Source organism: Apteryx rowi, unplaced genomic scaffold, assembly GCF_003343035.1.
Source record: "Apteryx rowi isolate R43461 unplaced genomic scaffold, aptRow1 scaffold_6, whole genome shotgun sequence".
NCBI classification, from domain to species: Eukaryota; Metazoa; Chordata; class Aves; order Apterygiformes; family Apterygidae; genus Apteryx; species Apteryx rowi.
In genome coordinates this window covers 6,658,856-6,678,991 of record NW_020450871.1, presented here as the reverse complement: position 1 = coordinate 6,678,991, position 20,136 = coordinate 6,658,856, and the positions used below count along the sequence as shown (strand labels likewise).

Genomic DNA, 20,136 nt, shown 5'->3' with positions numbered 1-20,136 from the left:
GAGTTCCCCGAGGAGGGCCCGGAGCCGCGCTTTGACGGTGAGCGGGGCCCGCCGGCGCCGCGGGAGCCCGGCGGGAAGGGGGGGAGCGGGCGGCTCCCTGGGGGGGGTAAATCCGCCCGCGCCCTGAGGAAGCGGCGGCCGCGGGGCGGGGTGATGCAAGAGCGGGTCAGGCCGCGCGCGCCGCCCCGCCCCGCGGCGCTCCCTGAGGTAACTGCCCCCCCGCCCCGGTAGTCCTGGCCTCTCCCCTCGTGTCTTCTCACACGCACTTATATAAACCAGCCATAACTGGGCGCCGGTTAACGTCTGAAGCTCGTCGTTCCTCAGCTGCTCGCGTGGCGCCGCGGTCGCGCGGGGGGCGGAAGGGCGCCGCGATCCCGCGCTGAGCGGCGCTCGGCCTCCCCTCCGCAGAGTCGGACGTGCCCGCGGAGCTGCGCGTGGCCAACGGCTCGCAGCGCTTCGTGACCTTCACCTCCACGCTGCAGAACCAGCTGCTGCTGGCGTCGCTGCTGGAGCACCTCTGCCACATGTACACGCACAGCCCCGTGCGCTCCCGCTGCCTCTTCCGCAGTGAGTAAGAGCGGCGCTTTCCTCCGCCTCGAGCCGCGCCGTGTCCCCGAGCCGCCTGCCCCGCGGTGGCGGAAAACCGCTTCATGCCCTGGGGACGAGAGGGAGCCCGAGGGGAGGGTGGGAGCCCTCCACCCGCCTGGCCGGCAGCGGGGGCCGGCGCTCCTTTGCGGAGTAGTGAGCCAGGGCTGGTGTAGGCGCGAGGCGCAGGCAGCTCTGCTCCGGCTGAATCGTGGCAGATGCGTCACGAGGAGGGTAAAAGGTTAATTTGAGTAAAAGACTGCGCTCGGTGGATATGTTAAATCTGACCGAAAAACACAGGTGAGAGAGAGGAATCTGACAGAAGCGTTTTTCAGGAAATAGCTGTAGCATAGTTTTCAGTACATCTTTCAAAAGTATGTTCTGTGGATATCAGAGTAGATACTTTTGAAAGTCCTTTATTTCCTAGTAAAATCTTTTGACATAACGCTGTAAGCCTGCTTTCTTAGGTGTGAGGTATTTCTTTGGAAATCTGTCTTTGGGGTATGTGACTTATTTTAGGTATTTTGTTTGATTAAGTACATACTTAATGCATTTGGGAAATTATCTTTTTTTTTTCTTTCTTGGTATACATAATTCTAGAAACTAAAAGCGAATCTAATGTGTTATTTGTACAAGTGAAGCCCTGTATAGTATCCAGTAAGAGCAGTACAGACAACTGTCGTCTCTTCCCTCATGAGTTAGTCTGATGTAGATGTTCTGCCTTCAGTCTTACTATATCTTTGTAAGTGATAATAAAGTGTATAAATAATAATATAAGTGTAAGTCACCCTATAAAGGCCTAAGTTGGCCTACACCTGTAAAGGTATAAGACAACCTGTATCCCTATCCTTATACCTGTCTACTTCATGATAGGTCAAGAGAAGTAAAATGTTAAAAAGGAAAAATTGGATTGGAGGAGTTGGATTTTTACCCTGTAAATCAGAGTTTGCTCTAGAGAGGTAGTGTTGACCTATACTGATATACTGACACTTATCTACTTTATCATAGATCAAGGAAAAAAAAAATTAAAAGAATGGATTGGAGGAAGGGGCACTGGATATTTACCCTATAGAAACACTATAGTGATATCCTAACACTTGCCTGCTTTGATATGTTAAATAAGTAATATTTGTGGAAAAAAATCAATTTTTAATTTTATAAAGTTATAGACTGTCCTGTACTGGTATTCTATATCTATCCACTCTATGTCAAAATGTAAAATAATCAAATCAAGTAAAAAGGAATTAGAAGGGAGCAGAAAAAATTTTGAATTGTGGGGGACACTAGATTTTTGCCATATAGAAACACTATACAGATATCCCTATACTTACTTACATTACGATATTTAAATAAATAATAATTAGAAAAAGAAATCTTGATTTTTAACCCTATAAATTGAGTAAACTTGGCCTATACTGATATCCTATATCTAGGTACTCTGTAAAGGTATAGAATGACCTATACTGATACCCTGTATCTCTACATTAAATGTCCAAAGTAAAATAGTAATAATAAAAGAATTGGGGAGGAAGGAGGGAGGGGGAAAAAAGGAATTGGGGAGGGGAAAAAAATTGGAAATAAAATTTTAAAAGAAATGAACTAAATTAACCAGCAGGCTAGCCTAGACCGAATTTGCTTTTGTGAGTGTGATCACAAGCACCCTGGTAGAGAGCGGGAGAGCAAGAGCTGCTGCTCCATTGCCACCTCTGCCACAGCGTGACCAAGGACTTACCTGCTGCGTAGTCTTATAACAACTCAGCCAATGAGAAGGCTTGTAGCATCTTAACATTGGGGTTTTTTGTTTTATTTAGCCAATAGGATTTTACCTTACAAGTGATTGGCGGGTCCTTGGATGCTTCGTGACACTGTCCCTCTCTAGGGCCTTGGCCAAGACATGTTCACCCTGACGCTCCACACAGCAATGGGGCCAGGTCCACCCCAGGCACCTTCTGCGCTGTGCAGCTGCTTGGCTGCCCAGTTTACTTCTGTAGAAGATGTCGTTTCTCCATTGGCATAGCTTCAATCAGTTTCCCGAGCAGAATAAACCACGTTAATAAAAAAATATATATATATATTGATGTAGCCATATTGGTTTTGCAGTTTTGACTAGCATATATATGTTGGTGTGTTTTTTTTTTCCCCACTCTTCCGGTGTACATAATTGTGTTCATAAGTCTTGTATAGCAAAACCACTGGTTTCTTATAGGTTTGTTTTCAGTAAATTTTGTGTGTGTTATAAAGTAATAGGTTGGTTTTGAAATACTGGTACTAAAGAAACATCTGCAACAATCCTTACAAGTAAGTCTGTTTTAAGACCTTAGAACACCTAAAAACTTTTAAGTATGCTTTTGTAGCATCTTCACAATTTCACCCATCTTCAGTATTTGTTATTTTTCTATTTGCCATAGCTTTGTTTTCTTCAAGCTGAGAATGATGTGCTGCTTTGAGGGGGATAAAAAAGCTGACTTTGTTCTTTATGGCAAGTATGTGCACAAATGTGTGAGTTCATATGTGAATTAGCAAAAAAAAAGACACTGCTGCTTTTTGCTAGAAGCATGTGTCCTCGTAATTGTGAGCGTGCTTTGAATTTCTCTTTTGAATGAGCAAAATTAGTCCAAGGGAAACAAGTAAGTGAATGGGTGGATATTTGTATAATTTATCTGCCGAGGTAAGGAAGAAGAGGAGAAACAGTCTGGATGATGAAGGGGGTAGCAAAAACTGTATTATGCAAAAGTAAAGGAGATTCCCACAAGAGTAGCTCTAGTTTGGATTTAATTAGTTTTGATTGCAAGGAGTGTGGGAAAAGGCATTGGAGTAGAAGTGACTGAGTGTGCAGTTTTCCAGACATGCTATCAAATAAAGTTTTCTCATTTAAAAAGAACACTTGTTTGCATGGTCTTAGTGGCAGACTTTCTTTAAAGTGACCTTTTTTTATTCCTTTGTACAGTACTTCGTCAGGCTTTCACGAGAACAGGGTTGCTCTCTCCTTTTGCTTTCTGTGATGAATTTAGTACTGTAAGATTGCAGCATAATAGAGCCATTACTGAACTAATGAAAGCAGCTAATCGACAAATACTTAATGGGGTAAGCTTTAAATTTCTTTGGCAAGTTTTGTGTTAAGGAATTAACACATCAGTGTGTCCAAAGCAGCTTTTGCTTTGGGATTCTTTTAATATTGGATTGGGTGTTTCCATAATTGTACCAAATGGTACTTCAATTCTAACTTGACTGTTGGGGCCAGTGTGAGGGAAGGCTCTGGATCAAAAGGTGCAAACCAAAGCTTTCGAAGCCAGCAGTATTTTATTCCTTATTAAATTAAAATACGTATTTATACATTTTAAAGAACAGGCAAAATGTTTTAAGTATTGCACCAGATTTTAAGACAATGGACATGCATCCTTTTCCAACTCTAACTGTTCCATTTGATTATGTCAACGCCCTCATATTTAATTTAGTGAAGGGCATAATTTGTGCACTGTATAATGTGCTTCAGGCTGAATCAGACCAGTTAGCTCATCAGCTGTTTGAGCTAAGCTAGTTAATTTTGTCTTCAGCACATTTTAGTGCTCTCATATCTGTTCACCAACAGAACTCTAAAGGGCAATAATCTCTCCAGTAGAGAGATGTTAACAGATTGCTGGTGGGATAATAGTACTTTAATTTGGTGGAGCTCTGTGCAGAGTGAATCTGTAACCTCATTTTCTTCTAAGAACATAGTTGTAGTTTCTGTTTTGATTGTTTTGATTAAGCTGTTCACGCTAATGTTCATAGTTACGGCATGGTAAGCCTATTACTCTGCGTGGCATGTTTTTACGTTGGATTTTGTTGTTTCATAGGAGCTTGATAATGGAGATTCTCATGCAATTGGGTATGTATTTGAAGTGTTTAGTAGGTATTAAAGTTAACTCTCTCTCTGAAGTTCTGTGCTCCATAAATAATCAATTCTACCTATTCTGAATTTAATTAAGACTGCATTTCATATTTTGTCTATGAAACATATCACAAAAGTGAAAATTTCTCTGAAATCTGTCATTATGATGTGGGGAAAACTTCTTCTTCAATACAAATCTCATAGTTAGTGGGACCATACAGGAAAATTGTCAGGCATAAACATAAAGAAGTCATTTTAACCTTTAGGTTAACTCAGGGCATGGATTTGTAGCACATAAAATTACTCTCACAGTAACTGTCCATGTGCATGCTGTTGCTGAGTCTGCTGGTTTTCACTATTCACTATAGCACTATCAAAATATTTTTCTTCTTTTCATAATATAAATAATATTTCTAGGTTGTCTATACCTGTAGCTTATAAAGTACCTTACTTACAAATTGTTATTTGACTTAATGTAGCCTACCTTTTTTGATTAGGGGAAAAGAAGTTCTCTTTGAATCACAGACTTCACGATACTTGAATGAATTTGATGAGATTGCAAGGCTAGGAAAAGGAGGATATGGTAAAGTATACAAGGTATTCTTTATCCTCCATTTATAACTGATTTGTTAGTAGCTAGTTTTTCTTTAAATTTAGGATTATTGATTTGACTGTTTTTTTTTCTAATAGAAAAATAAAAATATGCATTGTCCAATGGAACAGGTGCAAACCTGTACATCTAAGGGATGTTGGATTTTTGTTTCAAAAGATGCTTGGTGATGGTTTCTGTTTTCCGTTTATAAGTAGCAGGAGATAGAGCATATTTTACTTTTGTGTAATTTGAACCTTACACAATGAATTAAAACTCTTACTTCTCATATGAAATATTCTGGTATATTGATTTAAAACAGTGACAGAAACTGGTTAGTCCCCACACTCCCACATTCTGGTTGTGGCTTGTTAAAAAGAAAGCAGCATTAATTTGAATGTAAACTGACCAACCTAATGATGAATTGTACTAAATACTTATACTATAGGGCCAACTTAAGGTTCCCCATGTGGTAAGTGCCATATGTAAATGGCAGTTGTTGTCTCACAGATTTATTGAGAACCTGGTTAAGCAGTTACCAGGACCCGTTAGTATTAGATGAGTGTGTGGGTGTTTATTAGGACTTTTTCAGAAGAAGGAAACTAATTTTTTTTTAATCAACGATGTTATTATAGTGAATATGTTTTATATCTCTAAAATATTAGAATATGTAAGATTACTCAATTTTGGGTCATAAAGCATGTACTTGGGTTGTTTACTGGTGTTTTAGAACATTTGGGTGTGATGTTGAATTTGTCAACCTATTGCTAGTCAGAATATTTGGACTAATCTATGAATTAGAGCTGGAAATCAATATGGACAGCATTTTTTTCATTGATGGAAAAATAGGTGTAGACTTTTGTATTTCATGCAGATTGGATTAGATGTTTACACTCCTGAAATATGGCAAAAACAGTGTCCATCTTTTAGACAGCTAGGGTCTAATCCCAGAGTCCTTCTCTGATATGGGTGAAAGGTAACCTGAGGAGAGAGTAGAATTTAATTTTTAGAAAATGGTTGGTTTTAAAGGATTTAATAACACATTAATTTAAATGCATTAAATTCTAATTTTGTCCTTTTATAATTGTGTTCAGGTCAGAAACAAATTAGATGGTCAGTTCTATGCTATTAAAAGAATTAACATTAAGAAGGCTACAAGAAGAGACTGCATGAAGGTATTATTTTTCCTGTCAATCACCTCTAACTCTCTGCGTGCTGTAACTGATTCCAATCTGATTTAGTAATGCAGTTAATGTTTCCCAAAATATTAGATGCATCAGCTGTTTTTCATAAGGTGTATTCTGAGTTTCTAAATATTTGACCCTAACTATATCTAGTAGAAGAGAGTAATTGAGAGAGATTTAAGTCCATTAAAAGAAGCATATCATTAACTTGAATTTGATCATCTCTTCAGTTATAAAATCATAATTTGTCTTACATCTCCCAAATTTTCTCCTTTATTGTAGTGATTATTCTTTCTCTCTAGGAACGTACTGTGTTTTGTTAGCTCCTGGGTTTACCAAGCACTCAGAATAAAGGACAATAATATTCTTTCTTCTTGGTTGTTTTTTTTAGGTACTACGAGAAGTTAAAGTGCTGGCTGGGCTGGAGCACCCTAATATTGTAGGCTATCACACTGCTTGGATGGAACATGTTCAAACAGTATGCCCAAAAGGGAAGTACAGCATATTGTATAATTCTTGCATCTGGCTTATAATATCTGTGCTATTAATTTGCGGGATAATATTAACTTCTTTGATAAAATAACTGTTTTTTCCTCCTTAAAACATAAAAACAAAAAACAAACTAGAAATGAACACCAGGTCCTGATGTCCCTCTGTGCACATCAGTCTCTAGTTTTATAACTTACTTGTTATGTAATGATGAATTTGGAGGTGTGAAAGTGTTAGCTTCACTTCTGCTGATATTTGAAGAGGATTTTAAAGTTGTGCGAAATTCAGCGGAATACTATGAAAAACTTTTAATGCGAGAAGTAGTGAGTTGACTAGGAGAAGAATGAATACCGGGGAAACAAACTACTTCAGATGTATGGGGGGAAAGTGCTGTATAATGAATAGTAGAGGAAAAAAATCCACAAATTTGCTAACATGTTTTGAAATCTCAAAGCTGTGACAGAGCTAGGATAGACCTCCCACTATGCTCCTCTTCTTTTCTGTCTCGGAACATTTTAGAAAGCAGTTTAGAAAAACTGAAAGAACCTGGAAGTAATTTAACAGCAAAAAAATAGAATGCCCTCTTACTCTGTTTTCCACAAGAGAGTTTTAAAAAAACTGATGAATTTAGTTTCATAGTTCTGCAGTGGTAGAGCAATCTCTTTTTGGATATCAGCTACTGCCTGAAACTGTTCAGAATTCATCTACCTTTATTTTCATTGTGTATCTTCTTTCCTGCCCGACTTTTCTCTCTTCAGTTTCTCTTTTCTCAGTCCTTCCCACACTTTGTCCTTTGGTCCCTTTCTAATCCTAATCCGCTGGTCCCTTTCTTTGTTGTTCTCTTCTGGAAGTCTTTAGCATTTAAATCTTTTATCCTCTCTTAGTGGGAGGTTTGCTTATCCTGTATATGACTTCATTGCTTTCCAGGTCATTAACTTGACTCCCCCAGTCTGCTATGAGCACAAAAGGAAATGTATAGGAAGTTGGTAATATAGTAAAACAGCCAAGGCTTTTACTCTGATACTGAGAATGCTGAAGGATGTAACTTCTTAGTTCTAGAAGTATTTCACAAGCATTTAATGCTGATAATATGGATACCTAACTAGATACATGGGTAGGTCCTGTGGTACTCATGGTTTCCTTTAGCTTACAAAATGGGTTATTTCATCTTTGCTTCTAAAACCCATGTGTGCCAAACCAAACTGCTGTCTTTTTCACATAAATATGCAATTTTAATGAAAATTATTTCCAAAATATCAGGTATGTCCAAAACACTGGCAGGGTGACGCCAAGGGTCATGCCTTATGTAGCTGCTTCTTTAACTCTGTGTATCTTTATGTACATTATAAGCCCTGATTTTGAACTGGCTAACTTCTTAAAAGTGAAATCTGGATAAATGTATAAAAGAGCCCAGGACAGTCCTTTCAGTGATCTCTTAACAACATTTATTTTCTTCTTATTTCATGAAAAAGATGGGAAAAATGAATTAGGCAGGGTTGTTGCTTAGTAAAATGAGGAATGCCTTTTGCAACAGCAAAAAAAGAGAAAGATATTTGCAGATAGTGAAGTTGTAAGTTCAGTAAGATAGTATAGCTTAAATGTTAATTTGTGGTAGATGTATGCGTGCTTTGTTTTATAAAATACCATGTTTATCTTTTCATCCAATAGATAAAGCAATAATGAACTTGCAGTCATTGTCTTTGGAACAAGAGAGTGGCAAGTAAGTATTATAAACCTCAATGATAGTGTTTATTTGGCCTCAGCATACGGTTTGTTTTTAAATAACGTTAAAAGATTACAGAATTCAGCATGTATTTACAGAAGTGCTATTTACTTCCAAATTATAACCACATAAGTGTTAATTATCCTTGCCATTGTTTTCCCTTTTGGTTGCACAAGCTGAAGAATGTTGTCTGATACTTCTACCTTGTTTAGATCTTTGGATTTCTGGGTGCCTGACCGTAGTACTGGGCTCCAAGCTTATTTCAAAAGTTTTGTGCTATTCACCATCATTTGCTAATAACTCTGGGGTTTTATTAGATGAAGTTTCTTATTAGAAAGGGGGGGGAGGTTTGTTTTTCAGAAAAATGTAGATTAGCTCTTTCCATAAGGAGATTGAGTCCAACGGGCAGTATTACAGTGTTACTAACTGGAAGAAAAAGGAGATGCATCTTACTTCTGCCCAGTGAATACGGTGACCTAGGCATGTACGTATCTATGAGCTGTCTGTGTCAGACGTCAGATATTTGTGCTGGGGGAAGGTATTAGAAAGGCTGGAGCCTACACTGCTGATTATGTGATCATAAAGTTTTATATGGGGTAGCAGCTCAACTCTTTCTCTGGAATGCATTTTGCAATCAAAAAAAAAAGTTTTGACAATCCCATATCACAAATAGATGGTATAAAACTGTACATATTTTGATTTCTCTCCCTTACTTTATTCTTTTCAGTGATCACTGTCACATTCAAAGTGTGCAAAGTGATAGTTCGATTATCTTTGCTGACCTTGCCTCACAGGAAAAGGAGTCCCATGATAGTACCCGTCTTAAAAATCTGGATGATGAATCAGTGCAAAATATGAATGTAAGGAGTGATTTTACTAACAGCAATAATAAAGTATATACAAAACCAAATAAATGTGAATTATCTGTAGAATTACAAGAAGACTCTACAAGTAATGTTGACAGTACATCAAGTGATTTTAAAAATCATTCATCATATGGACCTCATTCTAGTCTGGATAAAGACAGTAGCACTGGAAGTAAGTCCTGCATTGAAGAAAACTCTCAGACGGATGTAGCTCTATGTGGAGAGTTTGAGGTAAATGGAGTTCTCTTTAAATATATTTACTGGGGTCTTATCTGATGATGTTTGCAAAGTAGAATCAGGTAGACATAGGAATGATTTATAATAATAAATTTTATAAATGAAATGACTGGGATTAGAGCCAAAAATACAGAAAATTCTTGCTTTAAGTGGATACTACCATTACAGGGAAGCTAACCAGAGGACCTGCTAAAATTCAGCATACAAGAACGGTCTCTGTGTATTTGACATCCTGGGTCCTTTCAAAGCACCTGTATGAATAAAAAAAATACTACTCTTGCGTAAAATATCATCAAACTTGAAAATCTTCCACATTCAGTAATGATGGCTGACCCAGATATTATCAAAGCATCTAGGTGTGTAATGTGGTACCTGTACAGTGTAAGATTAAACACTTATTGGTTGGTATTACTTGTGAAAGAGAGGGAAGCAGGAACAGGCCAGGGAATCACCACTCTGCTTATGCTTCTAGGACTTTGTTGGTATTTGCACCACTGAATTGTTTTGTATAGCATAGCCTGCTCTGGAGTGTTTCAAGCTTTTGCTGTCATTTGGAGTTCCCTCTTGCAGAAATCCCAGATTTCGCAGACGTTTGCTTGAGTTGTCCAATTATCAAATGAACCAATACATTATTGTAAACAAAGTCACATATTCATGCTAATAAATCATAAAATTCATGTCAAGAGTTTGACATTTTTTAGTGTTTTATATTAATTTACCTTATTCTTCTAAGTCAAAATGCATCTCTGTTCAGTATGTCTAGAAAAAAAAAACAAAAGTAGTCTTCAGCTAAAGTACCTATCAGGCTGTTTTGTTAGCTTTTACCATAAGCTTTATAAACTGTTGTTAAAATTTGAGGAAAAAGCAGAAAGCTAAAACAAGGTAGCAGTGTTGCATCTGCTTCTTAAATGCAGTAGATTAGTAATACTGTATTTGCTGTCCATTTGGTAGCTGATTTTTAATTTAAAAACTGAATTTTGTTTTTACTAGCTTTAAAGAAAATGTGTAAGGAAATACTGTTTTTATTACAGTGGCAAAATTATGGACCAGTATTTTTCTGTTAGGCGGAGTATCGTTTGATGCTTTATATTCAAATGCAACTGTGTGAAATCTCCCTGTGGGACTGGATTGTTGACCGCAATAAGAGATGCAGTGAGAGAAGAGAGGAAACTTCCAGTAAGATTCATCACTGTTTTTAAAATTTACTAATTCAATATAAAGCAAATACTTTTTTTTTCCACTAATTGGAAGTCCACTTACCTGATTTTATATTTTTACTGCAGCAGTTTATAATATGGATCTTGATAATTATATTCTTCTTTCACTTAATCAAATAGCTGCTAGAGTGAAGAGTATGGAACCTTTATATAATAGGTGTTAGTAAAAAAAGATTTAAGTTCATGCATTTTAGACAATTCTCCAAAAAAGAATGACTATATCCCTGAGGCATCGGTGTTACCTGAAGGGATCTGTTCCTGGGCAATATTACTTATTTGGAGTAGAATTTTGATTGCGAAGATCTGCTTTTTCTTAGTAAGCTATTTAGATATTTGAGATTTTGCTTTGGTAGTAGTCTAGTTGCTGCAAAATAGAGCTCAGCACAGGCTAATTTATCTGTTAGAGGATGCATTTATATTTTCCCCATTCCAGAGAGGCTACAACATCCTTAAAAACCCTTAAGTTTGTTCCTAAGACTCAGAACCACTGCCCAGGCTTATTCGCATTGGTCTGAAGGATCTAACTTTTACTTAATTTGAGTGGCTGGAGGAGTTCTTATGTCCTGAGGTACCAAGCCATCTTCAGTAATTGTTGACACCTGGAAGAACAGGTCTATTAAAGCATTAGAGATATATTCCTTTCTCTATGGTGCTTGTATAAAAATGTATATACTTAACAGATTGTAAGGTGTGAACTGTAACACAAAAATGTTTCTTTAATATTTAATCATTATTAAGATGAAACTGTTGTTCCATTCAGTCCTGGAATGAGGTTTGGCAGCTAACCGTTTTCCCCCATCTGATGGCTTCCACTCATCTCTCCTGTACTCCTAGTCTTTTTAGTTTTCATAAACTAAGAGATGATGTGCCCAGTCAGGGAATGATGGAATTACTAGGGTGTTTGACCTTACAAAACGCCATTTTCAAATACTTTCCATAGGCATTATGAGAGGAAATGTAAAATACTATATTAGACGTTAAGAAACAGAAAACCAAGTAGGAGTAAATGATGAGTTTTCAAAATGGCAACAGACTGTGATAGGTCTGAGTCTAGAGTGAAAAGTAGTATAGTTTACTAAAATAATAATTTGGGAAATGGTAAAAACAATGAAATGGTAAATTTCCAGGTAAATTTAATTAGGACAGCTAGAGAAGATTTGGAAATTTCAGAGGGTAGCACAACAGTAGAAGGATTAGGATTCAAAAAAGAAGGGTGCAAACTAATACAGAAAGCATGACATCATGCAAATTAATATGGTTTTGTCTGGAATTATATTTTCCCTTCCAATCCAACACTTACATAGAAGTAAAGAGTTAAAGAAAAGACAGTAGAAAGAGATTAAATGGAAAACAAATTTTTGAATGAGAAACAGTAGAAAAGATTGAGATTATTTTGATAAGAAAGGAGAGAGGTGGAGCTAGACCTAGTTGTGCACAGCAAATAGTAATCAGATGACAGTCATCTCTGACACTGTGCTCAGACAAAGATGGTACTAAGGAGAGTCCATCAGCATTTCACAGCGTGCAAAAGATTTAGTCATGTTTTTTTCATGATTTTTAAACTCTTTGATTTATTTTATAAGACAGAAGATTACCTGATGTTTTCTTGCTTTTAGTTTTTATATACCATTCTGATCCCATGAGAATGATGGGAATAGGTTTTATTTATTTATTTTTAATTAAATTCACAGGCTCTCTGAATCGGACAGAAATAGTGCAATTTTGCAAAAGGTGTGATTAGTTTATGGAAACTGCTACTGTCAGTTATCATTGGTGCCTAGCAGGATTCAAGAGAGTCAAACATACAGATAGTGAGGATAGTTATTTTAGAGTCTGTGGCTGTTAAAGTCGTAATCAAATAACTATCTTGACAGAGGGTTGAAGGAATCTTTCAGGCATGTGTGTGTTCATGTCCCATAACTGTCCTCTTTTGAATTTTGAGCTTAGTGACTCTTTGCTGTTTCAAAATACTCTCTTAGGAGAACCATGGGAAATTCCAGTTTTTGAACTATACTCATTCTGTTAAAAATTCCTTCCAGTTCATAAATAAACTGAATCCAGCAAGACATACCACCATAAACATATAAAGTAACTCAGCAAAATCACCTGAAATCATTTAGTTTTCAAATTGTTTTAAGGTCCGTACCATCTGGTGGATGTCAGCTGGACCATGAAAATTTTTCAGGAGTTGTTAGAAGGAGTATACTATATCCACAGCATGGGAGTGATGCATCGAGACATTAAAGTAAGTTCATCAATTTATCACTTGAGGTTAAAGAAAGCAAAGATAACTTGAATTATGGGAGAATGAAAGCAACATCATAGTTAAGTTTGAGATAACCTGTGCACTTAAGAATTTAGCTACATTATGTACAAAAAATATGCTCTCTCCTCTACACAAGTACTATATTTACCTTACTATAAACAAATTATTCGATTACATTGAATTAAATGCAAATTCTGATGAAACTCTGGCAATGTCTCCTCCTTGTCAAGCCATTTTTTTGGTCCTAACCAGGGATGAACAGATTTTTTTTTTTTAAGGTAATTGAAAAAATAATCAGAAAGAGCCCCCTGAATACACCTCAAATTTGCTAACAGCAAATCAGTTAGCTTTTGAAAATACGTTGAAATTGTGGTTATTATCTCCCCCCCCCCTTAGTTGCAAATAATTGCTCTCTTTCAAATGGTTGCTATCTCTCTAACGAACTGAAATTGTAGGTGTCTTTCAGTGAAGGAGTGAAAAGTTTGGTTTCATTCCTATTAAAAGTAATGAAGCACAAACTTAGAAAAATACATTTGGAATGGATAAGAATAGGATGCCTTCATGTGATCCTGTATAGTTTTTTCAATACTCTAATCATAAATAGTTTTGACTTACAGCTGGCTTGAATGATAAGCATGGGTAGAATATATGTTGCTTTTTCTTTCCCTAATTCATCTGATAGACTCAAATATCAAGGAATTCAATGTCTGTTTTCCTACTCTACTTTCTACAAAGGTTTTCTGCATCTGATATAATAGCTATATGAGGAAATTAGGGTAAAAAAATCATCTTGATTTTTAAAACTCCACATGTGAAAATTTGGATTTACTTCAAAACACACAATATTAGTGTGCATTTTGGATTAATTTTAATTTTTTTTACAGGCTGTTTCAGGGTTAACATTTTTTTAGTTTGCTCTCCTGTTTATAGTGTCATCATGGCCTTATTTTTCAAAGTTTTGAGAAGTCCTGGTAGTTGTATAAAGAATTCCATACAATTTCTGGAAGTCTGTTTTTGAGCCGGTACTTGTTCTTTTCACCATATATTCTTCTAACAGTGAAGATGCAGATGTCCTGCAGAGACAGTAGTTTCTTTGATAAAGTTATAAGAAAGTCTTTCAGTATTTGAAATTCTGAGAACAGAAGTCCAGGGGGTAGATGTCCTTGATTATCTCTTAACCTCAATGGATATGAGAGTCCTAGCAACTTGTTCAGTAGTGCCGTATATTTTAAATTCGATCTGTGCTGAAGAAATGAAAAGAGCGGAGATTGTCCGTCTCTTGTTAAACTGTTCACATCTGCTTTATACTCTAATAGAAGATCAACTATTTCCTTTCTGCCACCTGAGCAAGCGTCATGAATAGCTGTTCGTCCTTCATGATCTTGGATATTTACTTTGGCTCCATTATTTAATAATAAATGGATGCAATCTGTGTTGATACCTAAAATTCTGCTTGCTTTAAATGATGCTGTGCACACTGCAAGATGAAGGGCAGTTCTTCCACAATTTGGATTGGCAAAATTAATGTTTGCTCCATAGGTGATTAGAGTTGCTGTTACCTGTTCATCTAGTGACTCTGCAGCTATGTGAAGAGCTGTCCTGCCAAACTTGTCCGTGTCATCTACGTTGGCACCATGCTCAATAAGAATGGATATAGCTTGAAAGCCTTCAGACTGTCGGCCTAAATGTAGAAGACTGTCATTTTTGTGATTACTCATTTCAGGATTTATATGATGTTTTACCTTGTGCAAGGTACAGAGATGCTCTTCTGTGTTATGTTGTAAAGTTGGTTGATTTCTCTGGAGTTTGCCAGAGATGGATGTCCCAACTGTGTAAGTCCTAGGCAAATTTAGTAGGAGAAGATGAAGTGCTGTGTAGCCTCTGTTATTTCTGTAACACAAAGCATTGTTTTAAGTTAATTTCTTTTTATTAGGTAAACAAAGTGTCTTATATGTAGTAAGTGTTTCAGGGGAATATTTTAAAGGCTAAAGATGACTTAGGTTAAGCCTTCTGAACTGGCAGGGTATAACATAGTAACAGATCCCAAAAGTTCAGTTGTTAGAACAAATTTTATGAGTTGCCATGACCTATCCAAAGCTAGGTCATTAAATTATTTTTGCTAACAAAAGCGCCTCTGTGCAGGAGTGCATAAGTTGTTCGCCTTCAGACCTCTATTTCCCAGTTTTATAGCGTGAAAAATAAGACTTCATAGTTCAGCTCCAGGTGAGCGAAGGTCACAGAAGGAGCGGAAGAACTACATGAGGCAGGCAGAAGGTCCGTCGTAGCTGTGACTTAATCTCGCCGCACTCGGGGGTCTAGATGAATGGATTATAGTGTGTAATGGGCTGAATCTGTAGCCAAATTTGTGTTGCAAATCAGCAAAGTTTAGCAAGTGCTAGGACTAATTCTTGCCCTTTTTACTGTATTTTCAGCTTAGGAATTTATATATTTTTTAATTATTGTAACAAGGCAGTTTGCAGCGTAAGAAATGTATTCAATAATGATTAGTGTTACGTGACTGTATTAACAGATACTGTTTCTGATGGTGGTTTCTGTTTATATTAATTGAATAAAACAAAATTAAACTTCACATTCAATGATGAATAGAGGTGATTCCACCATATTAACTTGGGTATATTATAGTTTGAGGAAAATAGTCTTAATAATCAAATGAACCTGTTACATTGATTTTGAATGGTAGTATGCATGTGTGTATATTCTTGATAGAATGCAGCATAAGTGTCTTCGTGGGCCCTACCTTATTTTTGGATCAGCACCTGATTCTAGCAAACTTTGCAAACTTCTTTCTCTTCTGTACTTAGCAGCTAAGTGAATTGGAGAGCTAGCATGATCCTGCACAAAATGAAACAAGTTATGGGTATTGGTTGTTATACTTCTGATGTACTTTTTTCTATTTTGTGCTTGATTTTGAAGGTGATTTTTGCAGCCATTTTTATAGTTGCCATTTTAAGGCAAAGGCTCCTAATTTCCTCATTCAGCGTGGGATTAAGGAAGATTGATAAAATGTAGCTATGTGGTGTCTTCCACAAATTGTACTGGAAATCAAGTTGGAGTAAGGATCTGGTGCAATATTCTGTCTCTGATGGGGGCCAATAGCGAATGTCTCAGGAACCATGTAACAGCATGAGGAGCAGGTAGTGATCCAAAATATTTTGCCACCCTTCAGCCATTTGTGGCTAATAGACTTCTTGAACTACATGTAGCATCTCATTAATAGCCGTTTATGGATATTTCTAGAATTTGTCGTTTTTTAAACTCGTGTGAACTTTAAGAAGCCATCCTGTGGCAATATCTCCACAGTTTAACTATGCAGTGAGTAAGGATGCATAGCGAACTAGTTTTGAGTTGCCAGCAATAATTTGATGTCACCTATTTCATTTTTTGGAAGAGACAGTGAATAGTGTTCCCTGCTCACCTTTTCCATTCCATGTATGATTTATTAAATCTTTATCAAACCTAACAGTTTGTCTCATGATTTATATTTACTGATTCCTTGAATAGAAGCCCTTCCAAATTTGGAGCGTTCATGTCACCCATCTCTGTACCTTTTTCCAGGTCTCTCATATCCTTTTTGAGATAGGAGGCTCAGAACTGCACGCAGTATTGAAGATGGCAGTGTATGAATTCCTGTAGTATCATAATGATGTTTTCTGCTTTATTTCTTTTCCCCCCTAATGATTGCTAACATTCAGTATGCTTTTTGGACCAGTATTGCATGTTAAGTTGACATTTTTAGAACTGTCCACCACTATTGAGCAATAACAGTCAATTCAGAGACAGTTGTTATACATTTAAAATTGGGATTGTTTTTCCCTTCATGGATCATCTACATTTTCATGTTTATTTCCAATGATTTATTTTGTCATTAAACTGCCTGCTTCTAAATGCTGCAGGATCCTTCTACAATTCTTTGCGTTCAGACCTCATCTTTATTGCTATAATATAGTATTGTCAGCAAACTTTGTCATCTCACTGTTCACCCTCCTTTTTCTAAATCATTTATAAATATGAAGATCAGCATGGTTCCCAGCACAGATCCATACCGCAATCAGTTGATGATACTCTTCACTGTGAAAGCTGACCATTTATTCCTATCCTTTCTTTTGTGTCTTTAAACCAGTTACTTATCCATGTGGGAACCTTCCCTTTTATCTCACTGCATTTGAGTTTACTGAGGAGCTTCGTGAGGATCTTGTCAAGTGTCTTTTTGAAATCCAAGTAAATGGATTGTCCACGACCTCTTCAAAGAAGTATGAAATGTTTAAGGCTTCTGTACTGCTCTGTTGGAGATCCATGTTGGATTTTCCACAAAGTGATATTTCTTTGTGCTGACAAGCTCAGTGACTTCTTTTATGTTTTACTAAGATTTAGGAGTCTGATTTCAGGCCCTCATTTTTAGAAATCGCAACCACTTAATGATTCTTAATGATTTTTTCATTTTAAATAAATGTAGTAAATGTCTTAATCTAAAAGTATTCTTAATCACATAAATGATAATCTTGATCAAATGGTTACCTGGAAGGAGAGCAGATCTATGATGTAAGGGTCCTTCCAAGCACTCAGGGGTTCATTGACAGGATAATCAGCTAGGAGAGCTTTAACAGTGCTGCTGTCATCTTCCATTATGGCTTCATATAGCCGTTCAAGGTGTGACTTGTTCCTCTGGCCATAGGAAAACAGAGGGCAAATGAAGGGAGTGGCATGTCTACGGGCTCCCTTGGTTATGTTACCCATAGGCAAGGGAGTTGTCGTTTTTGTAATGAAAATACAGAATCAGAAGTAACAGATTTGGAATCTGCCACTTGAACAGGGTCGCTCTTTGTGATGTTGTAGGGTGTCAGGTTCTAGAATAGCTTTGAAGTTACTTCATTATTCAGTGCAACATTTAAAAAATACTATAAAACCAGCAAAAGCTTAAGAATGGAAAAAAGGCTTATGTTCCCTTTGTTTTATTGCTAGTGCTAATTTGTATTTAGTGGAAAAATTGTACTAAGAAATACAGCTTTCACTTCTCATCCAGATGTAAAGTTCGGCAACTTTGTGATATACAGACTAAGTAAAAATAGTAATTTCATATTACTTTTTCTTCTACCTAGCAAGTATTTCTTTTTCCTAGATACATAAGGCTAACATTTCTCGTCTGGGTGGTCATACAGCCAAAATACAGAGATAAAACTATTTCAGTTTTTCCTCAGTCAGTGCTCTCATCACTTTGGGCTTTTTTCATAACAAGTTTCCCAGAACCAAGGAACATGCTGTGGCTGTGCTCATGCTATAGAAAAGTATGTTTTGTTTTACATTATGCCTAGGCCACAAATACTATTTAGTCCTTCTTCCTGCTATATCAGTTGGTCTAATTTACTGTCCTCTCTTGCATTATGTCTCTCCTGACATTACTGTTCTGCAAATTTCCACTTCCTGCTGAGGAGAAAAAAAGGTACTTTGTTTATCTTTCCACTAACTGTTATATTGCACCTGTTTTGCTTTTCTTCCTTTTCCTAGCTCCTCCATACGTGGTCTTTCTGCCCAAATGGTGTTGCTAACGTAGAATTTGATATTGTCTATGAATTTGTTTTTATCTCACTAATGAAAATGTAAAATAATTAATGATTGCCTTCTACCTCTGAAACACTGGATGGTATAGATTTTTGAAACAGATGAATAAAATTTTGTAATCCCTTATATTTAAGTTTTATACTATCTCTTTTTGTAGCCAAGAAATATCTTTCTATATGGATCAGATCGTCATGTCAAAATAGGAGATTTTGGATTAGCCTGCAAAGACCACCTCTGGGATGATACAGACCAGTGGCTTAAGACAAAAAGGATAAATGGTACGAGAAAAAAAGTTTAGTAGGTTTCAGTGTTTAAGTTTTTATGATATTAAAAACATTAATATTTATTTCATAAGTAAAATGGGAACACGAGTAACTCTAAACTGACTTTTTAAAGGACTGACACATACTTCAGGAGTGGGTACTTGCCTCTATGCCTCACCAGAACAATTGCAGGGATCTCACTATGATTTCCAGGTAGGGATTTTTTTTTTCCTATAAACACATTTAAATGCTATTAAATATTATCTGATTAGGCACTGATATTCAGATATAGCCTAGAGTAACATGCCATGTTTATCTGTGGAACTTCAAATGTAATTTTTCAGAAATTACCTGCTTAAGTTTAATAGCACTATTCCTCTACAGAGAAAGACTGAAAGTAAAACTGAAATGTAACAATTACTTGTTTCTATAAGGCAAACTTAAGATAGATTATAGAAATAAAACATAAGTCTTTCAGTAAGTAAATACATCACAGTTGGTAAATATTCCTTCTGCTGTTACTTCTAATGTTTTTTTTCCGAAATGTGGATTTCAACTTTGCCTTCTAGTTTGCTACTAATGCAAAAATTACGTTTCTAAGATCATCTTGAGGAAACTATGGAGATTTGAATTTGAGTAGCTTTATCATTGTCTGTATCATTATATGTTTAGGAGAAAAAGAAATCTAAAATAAATTTAAAGTATCAGTTATCCCATAACTTTTCCTTCACCCCTTTTCCAGTCAGACATGTACAGTATGGGTGTTATCCTGCTAGAACTCTTCCAACCATTTGGAACAGAAATGGAAAGAACAGAAGTTCTCATGCATTTAAGGAATGACCACATTCCTAATACTTTCTACAAAAAATGGCCTGTTCAAGCCAAGTATGTTAAACTCCTAACCAGTAAGATATCTTCACAAAGGCCAACTGCTGCTCAACTTCGTGAAAGTGAACTGTTTCATACTACAGAACATGTAAGTTATGCCAATAACCTCACCTCTTATGGGATAAGGAAAACTGCTTTGAACTGCTCCCCTTAGTTTCCCTGTCTCTATTATGCCCTTTTTTTTTTTAATAACTTAAGATTATGTGCTTGAGAGATTTTATTTTTCTGATCACTATATTTGGGCAACTATATTACTGTCTCCATTCTCTTAAAGGAGGTAAATGGCCATTAAATATAGATAACAGTAAGAAAGACTGGACACTTGATTTACAAACAGCTTGAGGATGTGGGGTTTTCTTGTTTTTTTTTTTTTTTTTTTTT

The 20,136-nt window shown here is 36.7% G+C and overlaps 2 protein-coding genes across 2 annotated transcripts in view; one reads left to right on the top strand and one right to left on the bottom strand.

Moving 5' to 3' along the window:
- The first annotated feature begins 6 nt into the window (after positions 1 to 6).
- The window catches only part of EIF2AK1 (eukaryotic translation initiation factor 2 alpha kinase 1), a 20,668-nt gene continuing 538 nt past the window's right edge, over positions 7 to 20,136 (top strand). Inside the window, exons 1-15 of the mRNA XM_026082934.1 lie at positions 7 to 37; positions 409 to 571; positions 2,994 to 3,064; positions 3,533 to 3,669; positions 4,422 to 4,453; positions 4,954 to 5,053; positions 6,140 to 6,220; positions 6,621 to 6,720; positions 8,387 to 8,438; positions 9,169 to 9,538; positions 10,609 to 10,720; positions 12,900 to 13,006; positions 18,762 to 18,882; positions 19,001 to 19,080; positions 19,610 to 19,843. Of these exons, the coding sequence (XP_025938719.1) occupies positions 525 to 571; positions 2,994 to 3,064; positions 3,533 to 3,669; positions 4,422 to 4,453; positions 4,954 to 5,053; positions 6,140 to 6,220; positions 6,621 to 6,720; positions 8,387 to 8,438; positions 9,169 to 9,538; positions 10,609 to 10,720; positions 12,900 to 13,006; positions 18,762 to 18,882; positions 19,001 to 19,080; positions 19,610 to 19,843 (1,644 nt within the window). The 5' untranslated portion in view covers positions 7 to 37; positions 409 to 524. The remainder of the gene's footprint in view (positions 38 to 408; positions 572 to 2,993; positions 3,065 to 3,532; positions 3,670 to 4,421; positions 4,454 to 4,953; positions 5,054 to 6,139; positions 6,221 to 6,620; positions 6,721 to 8,386; positions 8,439 to 9,168; positions 9,539 to 10,608; positions 10,721 to 12,899; positions 13,007 to 18,761; positions 18,883 to 19,000; positions 19,081 to 19,609; positions 19,844 to 20,136) is intronic.
- Positions 13,014 to 18,747, bottom strand: ANKRD61 (ankyrin repeat domain 61). Its single transcript, XM_026083222.1, has 3 exons — positions 17,561 to 18,747; positions 15,786 to 15,985; positions 13,014 to 14,917 (listed from the first exon to the last, which is right to left on the bottom strand). The coding sequence occupies exons 1-3, from the start codon at positions 17,780 to 17,782 to the stop codon at positions 13,978 to 13,980; spliced, it is 1,362 nt and encodes a 453-aa protein (XP_025939007.1). The 5' UTR covers positions 17,783 to 18,747; the 3' UTR covers positions 13,014 to 13,977.

Coding starts and splice junctions, on each gene's coding strand:
- ANKRD61 (XM_026083222.1), bottom strand. CDS start 17,782: ATGGGTAACATAACCAAGGGAGCCCGTAGACATGCCACTCCCTTCATT. Junction 15,986..17,560: donor ATCTGCTCTCCTTCCAGGTA/ACCATTTGATCA, acceptor TAAAATGGCAAC/TATAAAAATGGCTGCAAAAA. Junction 14,918..15,785: donor GGTGCTGATCCAAAAATAAG/GTAGGGCCCACG, acceptor TTTGTGTTACAG/AAATAACAGAGGCTACACAG.